Raw genomic sequence first — 8,967 nt, forward strand, 5'->3', positions numbered from 1 at the left:
CCCTGCAACTCACTGTGTCCACTACCCCTAAGTAGCACCCTCTCAGTCCAAAAGGTGTTCTGGCAGCAACTCACCTTGATGGGTTTCATGCCAGGACAGCGGGGTCTCCTGAGACAGCCCTGAGACAGACCTGGACAGGGTGCCTCTTCCTCTCAGTCCTTAACTTGGGATCCTGCCTGCCGTGGTGCCTCTGTGTTCCCATGGGCTTGCAGAGATGGGCCTTTGATGGACTGATGGCTCCTACAACGGGCCTGGGAATTGCTGGGGCAGGGCGTTACACCCATTTCTGTACTTGCTATTTTGTCTCTGTGCTCCTGTGCAGACGAGCTTTTGTCCTATAACCTAAAACAGGGATCTGAATTCCCCAGGTACATACTAAATTCCACCTCCAAAACTGCTTGGTCCTTGCTCCTATGCCTACAACCAGGCATGAACCAGTTTTGGAGGTGAAATTTAATAGGTACCTGAATGAATTCTGCAATAAAGCTGCCTTCTACCATGGCACTGAATTCCTTCAAGCATGTAATAAAATTTCATCTTCAAACTTGTTCGGTCATTGCTCCTATTCCTGTTACCAGACGAGTGAATGCCATCAATGAGTATATCTTCATGGCCTTTCATACGCAGAAGCAGGCTTGCTCCATGTGTGATGTAAGTCAGGTGGATGCAGAAAAGCCCTACTTCGAAGCCATGGCAACTGCCTCTATGGTAGAAAGTCTTGGTCTCAAGCTAACTCACAGCTGGCTGTGGAAACAACTGCAGCCTCCACACATCTGCAAAATCCACACATCTGCAAAAGACCTGGCTGATACAAGCAATGACTATTTTCTTTAAGGCCTAGCAGTTGTAATAAGCCCATCCTCTACTAGGCTCATGACAATTTTTCCTCAAGGAGTAAATCTCTCCACAGGAAATATCCAATAATAGTAAATCACGATACACCAGGGGTATTTCCTTCCCCTGATCAGGACAAGATACCATTACGGTAAATTATAACCTTACCTTTTTACGAACTCCTTCCTGTGTGCTGGACAGCTTGAGAAGAACAGGGGGTAGGAATTTGGAAATAATGTTCTGCAGCTGCTCATCTGTTTCTGCATGGCCAAGACGCAAAAACACACGTTCAAGTTGATCTGCAGTTAAAAACAAAAAAAAAAAAAAGGAAAAGAAAGAAACTGGCTGAAACTCAAAATTGCTGTAGCAAGAAAGTATTTTTTTAACATCCCCTAATAGGCTTGTAAGAAATGCTGCATGCAATTCTAAAAGTATTTCCAACTCAACACAGAAGATACACATTGTATTTTTAACTATAATTGAGCGAACTGTTGATGGCAGAAAGCAGTCTGACAGCTTTCAGTACTAGTCTCCACAATTACGCGGAGACCCTCCTACCAAAGACAGAAGCAATTAAGATTCCTTTTGCTTCATTCTGTGTTTCAAATAGAGGCCAGAACCTCTCCAAAGATGAAATGAAGGTTAGGACCTCCAAGTCATTCCTTGCCCTTTCCGCTTTGACAACAAAGGTGTGCAGCTGTTGGCTTGCTGTGGAAAATATGCTTGCTGTGATCTGCATTCAGACCATGATGTTCCATATCTCCACCAGTCAATCAGAGGGCAAAAAGCTCTGGCCATTTCTTGTTATTCTTGTTAAACCTAGAGTCCCAGTCACTCGGATACTATTGTTGTAGACGTTGTGTCAACAGAACAAAAAGTCCAAGTGCACACTACAGAACCCAAAACCAATTACGGTTATTATGGCTGAAAGGAAATAGGCAAGCACAAGTCATAAGCTCAGGGCAAGTCACCCTATGGCATTTGCATACAAATAAACAGCAGTAACATCTGTTCGATGAGACCAAAAAATCTTCTGTCAGCAGCCCAAGCGCCAGGGCTGAAGACCCTCTGTCTTTGTAAAAAGAACGAAACAGTCCCTGTTTTAAGTGCCAGCATGCAGCTGCCCCTCGCGTTAAACCAGAAGGACAACAAAATCTCCCTGGCACAGTCCCGATGGCTGGACCAGGAGTCCTTGAGCACAGAATTGGGAGCATCTCTGCAGACCAGATCCACAAGCAGCAAGGACATCCAGGGCTCTTGAAGGGACTACAGCTCTCAAGACATCCTACAAGGAGAAAATTATTCCCTCAAAGACTATTCCAAAGTGACCTGTTGCAGGCTGAGATTAGAAGGAAACCAAGGAGAACCCTCCTTCAGCCAAGGAGGATCACTGAGCTGGCTGTAAAAGACTACAGAGGCAAAAAAGAAAAAAGTGCTGGCAGAGACAGAGACTGAGGTGAATGAACATGGTTGGAACTTAAGTGAACAAAAAGAATGCTAAAAATGCAAATACAGCTCTAGCCAGTAAACCTATCCTGATATAGCTACAGAAGCCTTTACTGGGCTATTTTCTAAAGCTGTGCTATCCCTGCACTAAAACTTCTCACAGCATCATTCCTCCTCTGCCAGCTGCAAATTAAATATATAAACATATCACTTCCAACGTTTTATTTTCTGTTGAGCAAATATGACAGGCAGCTGAAAAGACAGAGGGCTATGAAATTATACTGTCAGAGAAATTACAAGCCAAAACTCTGGAGCACCTGCAATGCAAACTGATTTGTGAGTCAATTTCTTGTTTCAGCCAGACTTCATGGAACAATCAAGCTGTCAGGTAGTCAACAACTTCACAACATTTACCTCATATTCCAGTTACTGTATTTTTTTAAATCCTAACAATTTCTTTCATGCTCCTCCCACCTCCCTGAATGATCTCTCCTCTCCAGGACCTCCACAGTGTTTCACAACCACACCAGCACTAAGGGACTGCTCAGGCCACACCAAGCAGCTCAAATAACTTGAACAATGAATGAAATTTTCAAACTCTTCCCCTCAGACCTAGAGATCCAGGAGATCACTAAAGACCCACCATCCTCAAGCAAGACGACGGAAGAACCTCCCCAACAACGTGTTCCTTCACATGGCAACACACGAGACTTAAGCGTAAGGAAACACAAGTGAAGTTATTTCTAAAGCCACATTTATTGAAGCCACTGGACTACACACACCTTCCAAAAGGCACCGAAAAAACTCTGCATGTGCCCACAGGAAGTGCAGCAATACACTGAACTGCAGGCATCGACCTGTTTCCAGCTCCCTCCATCATTCTGTTGTTACAAGCAGCAACCAGAATTGTTGTAACAGAGATCAGGAGAAAAAAAACCCTATCCGCTTGTTTATGCTGCCTGTGACAGTCTTTTATTCTTCTCCTATATCTCTGCTGCCTAGTCACTTAAGCCCTAATACTGCCATATCCTTCCCTTAGCCATGAGCATGTCTGGGCTCTTCAGCAAATTCAAGAAGACTAGTAGCCTGGCTGCAATTAAAAAACTGGTTAGGAGTTTGCCAGAGCAGTCTCCTGTGCTGCCAAAGCCGACTGTATCCAGAGCAGCAGGACATGAAAACAAAAAGCTATAAATCCTCCCAAGTATTGCGTATAAACCGTTTTCTACCCAGTTTTTATTCTACTAATAAGACCATCTCTCAAGCTGACAGCATTCATTATGGGAAAGCATAAACTCCAGAGATTTAAAGCACCGCGCACAATGGTCCAGGAGAGGAGCCAGGGATGCAGTATCTGGGACTCAAATACTGTGCCCTACCTCCACATGTGTTGCAGTCCTACTGTCTGGCATGAGGGAAGCTCCTTTTTGTCTCTGCCTTTTGCCTTCTTGCAGCCTTCACCTAGCCTCCCTGTCCAGCTTTTACAGCAACAGACCGCTACGCATCAGATATCATAACGGGTTTTGCTCCCAACCCACTTCATATTCCCACATCATGCACTTCACAAGTTGCTAAGAATTAAGCCAAAACCTTCTTCATCTAGTTCTACAGACCCTACCACCAACTGTAAAACTCCACAGTTGTAATTTCAAGGGGGGGGTCCACTAGGTTATATGATAAGTAAAGGAGGTCAAACTTGCTATGCTACATACCATAGGGGAAAAAAGAAAAACATAACAAAAACCATTTTGAATAAGCGCTAGCAAGTGAAATTATCTACCACTAAGTGAAATTAATCTTACCACAACTTGACAGTAAGAGCATTGAATTTTAATTAGAAAGCTTTATGTATTTCAGTCTTTACTTTTGCTAGACAACACTGAACTTAAAATACTGTCCATGCAATGACACACTTCCTATAGTTTTTCCTTTTGAAAGTTGACTAATACAGTTAAAGATAATTTTTTCAAGTTTTCTGGAAGCACTGGAAGAAAGTAAAGAAGGGATGACATTTAGTAGAGTATAGCTTTATCCCATCTAAAAAGACAATACCTAAGACATCTGATATTTTACAAAGGCTTCTCTTTCCTCAATCTCACATTAAACTCTCATCTCAAGTTCAGAACTATAGTATTTCTTTGGTGTTGGTTCCTGTCTATAGCATCTTGTGTATTAGCTAATTATATACACTTAAAAAATTACTTCCCTAGTCAGTCTACTGCAATTGAACTCTGGTGAACATGGAGCTGGAGGAAAAACATGTTGTTAGAGGCAAAGTACCCAATTTTAATTCAGTCCAGAGAATTTACCAAAAAAAACCCCCAAACTCCACAAGATTGCCATTGTTTTACTCACACTGGTAAGAAAGTCAAAGTGAAAGGGAGAAAAGAGGAAAGGAAGGAGACTGCACTGGAAAACCCTCACGGAGCCACAAAAACCACTCCAAGAACAAATCTGCATGTCAGACACAACAGAAAAGCACAGGACCCACCAAGATCACTGTGAACCTTCCAGATTCGTTCCTCTGTGGAGAGCCCCTTGCTCTCCCAGGGGCTGTCGGAAGGAATAACTCAAATAAGATTAAAACACTACTACCCTTTAGCACATTACTGAATTAATTATTTGGGGGATACTCTTGCAAATTTCCCTTTACAAACATTAAAGCTGGAAGCAATTTCTTGATAAGATGATTAACAGCCCCCAGAATCTGATTATGAGCTATGTGCCATCTATAGTCCCTGTCAGACTTCCCCAGTACATTAGAAAGGACCTGAGAAATCATGTCGAGTTTAATACCTAGTCAGAAAACATCATAGTGTGCCACAGCTATGACAGTTAACATTTTATTACAGATTAAAAAAACCCACCACAACCAAGAATGACCAGCATGAGTAGAAAAATTAATACTGGGTAGTTTTATTATTAAAATACATATAATTTAAGTCCATGCAAAATTTGTAAGATGCCAAATACTCATGTATTTTGGCACAATCACCACTTCTTTCCATACTACCAAGTAGTATTTTCACAAAATATTTCTTTTTTTTTTTTGTGGCTCTTTCTTGGGGGAAAAAAATAAGTGCTTTTATAAAAGGATGAACATAAATATGGAGAATTTAACAATGGGTATTGCATGTGAAGACACATTCCTTTCTGCTGTATGTAAAAGAACTAAAGCGGCAGGAAAAGATGATATACCTTTGTATCCCTGTTTCCAGCAGCAGTGTCCCATTTGTGTCAACAGACATGTATTTGGAACTTGAAATCCCCAAGTTACCATGACAATGCAGTTACCTATCAGTGAGAAAATGCATGTTTCACTTGTGGTTCTTTCCAGTCTCCATGTAAGACAAGGAGGAACACAGGTTTCAGCACTTACAACCACTCCTCACGCAAAAAGGGAGGAATAGATTTCCACACACAGATAATGTATACGAATTTAACAAGAAAGTCACATTAAGAAGAAGGCTTTAACTTATGCTTCTTAATTTCCAAATCCTGCAATGCTGGCCATAATAGGGTCAGTTATTTGTAAGTCTTGTTACTTCAGCCAACAGCAAACCCCCAGCCTGCTCACTGAAACAAGAGGCCCCTTCTTCCTGTTCCCTTATACAGTACCTTGCTGAAGGGAATAACTGAAAGAAAGACACAGAAAGGATAATGTGAATAAATAAACAAATGAATATTTTCCTTCTGCTAACAAGGGCATTTCCTTTTTCTTTTTTTTATTAAAATAGTGGAAGTGAACTCTCCGAATGCTTGGCCTTACTGAGGTAGCTAGTTCACTGTTCATCCATCTTTTTATCAAAGAAATCTCCTCTTGGTTCGACTAAGCACAGTTCCATTTCATGTGCCCAGATTCTCCTCCTTGTTATTCCACAAGATAAAAGAATTAGCTTCCTCTAGCTTTCACAGAAATTGCGCACAAGCGCTCAGCAATGTGTATTTGTGTAGCTGAGCATCAAGTAAAACACACACCCTTCTTTTAATGAAGAAAGTACCAGGACTAATGTCACGCTAATTGTACTTCTTAATCTAACTGATCATCAAGAAGCATTCTAGGAACCAAAAAAGAGAGTCCAAGTCCTCTGCAAAACAGAGCAGAGAGTGGGACAGCAAAATCCTGTGCATAAAGACAGAATTTATCTTTACTTCCTTGAAAAGTGCCTGTTTGACAGAATGCTGAGCTTGCTACATTAAAGCATTTTTTGAACTGTTTCAGTAAACAAAAGAAACAAAAAGAACCCCCCTCCCCTTCTCCATTACCTGAACTCTGCAGAACCATTACACTGCAAAAGCATCACCATTTTCTCCTAAAAGACCAAATAAAGAGTACTGGTCACAGGAGCATTTCCACTTCACTGAGTGGATGGCAGAGGTACCTGTAGGAGCAGGTGCCAGCTAAAGCAAAAGCTCAAACACACCCTTCAGTCCCTCCAGAGCTAAGCAATTGTTTCTGCACAACTCTGCATGCAGAAAGAAGTTTCTGCCGTGCCACTACTAAAATAGGAGTCAAATTCTTGTTCAAATGGTACTAGACTCTGGGAGAAAACATATCTATTATAATTACAGTAGCGAACAGTGAGTCAGGATTTGCTGGTGCTATTCCTGGCTCTACCAGTAACCCTCTGTGTGCCTACAGCCAAATCACTTAAGGGGGCATTTGTAAAAGTAACCCAGACACCAAGTTATTTTACTAAATCTGACTGGGAAAGGCTGGGGAGGCATGGGAAAGGGGGGGATATATAATCTCTATTTTCATCCTATTTTTCCATTTTATAGAATAGTTCATATAAAAGCTTGAAAAACATACTGAAATCCCAATATGTGCCATACGCCAGGCTTAGGCTCTTCTTTCAAGCAGCTCACTATCCTTACCTGAGATTAACTTTCCTTTCTCTTTTATCTGAACTCTTATGGCTTTGGGATAATTTACTGATTTTTCATCAATTTTTAAACTGCTGTATCTCCATTCTTATGCTGCCTTCAAACAATTTGTCCTCTAAAATAGGAAGCACCCTTAGACAGCATTTAAACAGAGTTTTCTGTGTTTGACTGAAGCTATAGGTCAAAGCTTCCTACAGCTATGTGTATATAAAGCAAGGAAAACTGTTTTTTTCCAGTCCAAAACTAGCAGTAATTGTTATTTTGGGACTACTCATCACCCTAAAAAGGAACACATTTCCTTCCAAATATGCTGAAAGTTAAACTACTTAAACGTATCAAAAGACAGTAGGCCCACATGAAGGCTTTTTAGTTGCCTCATATTTAGCCACATGAAACTACTCTTTTTCCATTAGTTTTAATTTTTACTTAAGACTACAGTACTTTCTATTCAGTGACGGAAGAGTACCAGAGGAAAAAAAACAAAAAAAATCCACTCTCTTTCCTCCACACTTCCGAAAAAGGATTTCTAACCAAACCTATAAAAATCCCTCAAGTTTGAAGAATGCAGCCGTCAAATAACCTGAATTACATCATATAAGTATTAACATGAATCTCAATCTAAGGATATTGTCCTTTCAGCACAGCTTAACACAAAGGGCTGTGTAGCGACCAGCAATGGCTGAGGACTAATTCTTTATAGGATCAGAATTGGAGGCTGGGAAGCTAGATTACATGCAGATCAATGCCAAGGAGTTACAAGCAAGAGATCTCGACACAACCAAGGGGTTGTTGATTCACCAAGGGGAATCGTGTTAGCATCGTAAAAATGACAATAGATTCACTTGGATGACAGCAGCAAGGAGGTCTTTCACAGTCACCATTACAATTAATCCCAGTTGTCGAGGGAATAGTTTGGCATTTGTGTCCTTCGAGTTAAGGATCAGTGCGACTGAAAGATCACTCTTATTCCATCATGAGATCCTGGCCCTCCAGCTACATAAAGGACATCTCCACCGTTATCATATGCCGTATTCCATTCAGCCTAGTTCCAGTAACATCTAACAAAGAGCTGAACGAGGATGAAATCTACACAGCAGTCCACAGAGAAAAAAAAAACAAAAAACCCCAAGTGATACATCACATAGAAACGCCTTAGAACTGAAAGCCAAGAGCAGAAATATGCTCAAAGTATTTCTTCTGCCCTTTCTCTCTGGTGGTTGCCAAGTACTATTTCAGGGCAATTAAAGGCACTGTCACTTGGCTGAGTCATGAGTTATCTTGCTATTAACTCTTCACAGTTGTCTACGAACTAGCTCTAATCCAAGACGGGAAAAGCAGGGAAAGAAAAAAAGATTCTTTATAGTTTCATAGGCTTCTCCAAAGAGAAGCTGACCATTTACAGTACCGGACTGAGAAAGGGATTTGGAGGTGACAGGAGCACAGAGCTGGGGCTCCGTTGCCCTACAGGCCTGGTGGCAGAGGCATGCACCTCCGATGCCGGCTGCTCTAATCATGTGCCGAGAGCTGCAGAGGCCGCGGATGAGCTTATACACCTGTCGGAAGACGCAGCATTGCGCTTACGGTATGTAAGCGGTCTGCGCGAACCCATCAATATTCCAGCATACGGTATTTTTACAGTGGCTCTGTAGTTAAAAGACGGCGATGGAACAAAGCAGAGCAAGCGCCGACTGGCAACACCTCCTGCTGCTCGCACTTTCGGGGAGCGAGCTTACAGGGGCGGCAAGGGGCTGATGCTACCCCGGCCCCGGGGCGACTGCCAGCTCTGCGCCCCGCCGTCCACCC

The 8,967-nt window shown here is 42.0% G+C and overlaps 1 protein-coding gene across 1 annotated transcript in view; it reads right to left on the minus strand.

The window, feature by feature from the left end:
* Nucleotides 1-8,717, minus strand: part of KIAA0368 (KIAA0368 ortholog) — a gene marked incomplete at its 5' end in the record, with an annotated part of 61,681 nt that extends 52,964 nt beyond the window's left edge. Inside the window, 2 exons of the mRNA XM_010135474.1 lie at nt 1,003-1,133; nt 8,570-8,717. Of these exons, the coding sequence (XP_010133776.1) occupies nt 1,003-1,133; nt 8,570-8,717 (279 nt within the window). The remainder of the gene's footprint in view (nt 1-1,002; nt 1,134-8,569) is intronic.
* Nucleotides 8,718-8,967: the final 250 nt, after the last annotated feature.

This window comes from Buceros rhinoceros, unplaced genomic scaffold (assembly GCF_000710305.1).
Source record: "Buceros rhinoceros silvestris isolate BGI_N320 unplaced genomic scaffold, ASM71030v1 scaffold12034, whole genome shotgun sequence".
In the NCBI taxonomy this organism is placed as follows: domain Eukaryota; kingdom Metazoa; phylum Chordata; class Aves; order Bucerotiformes; family Bucerotidae; genus Buceros; species Buceros rhinoceros.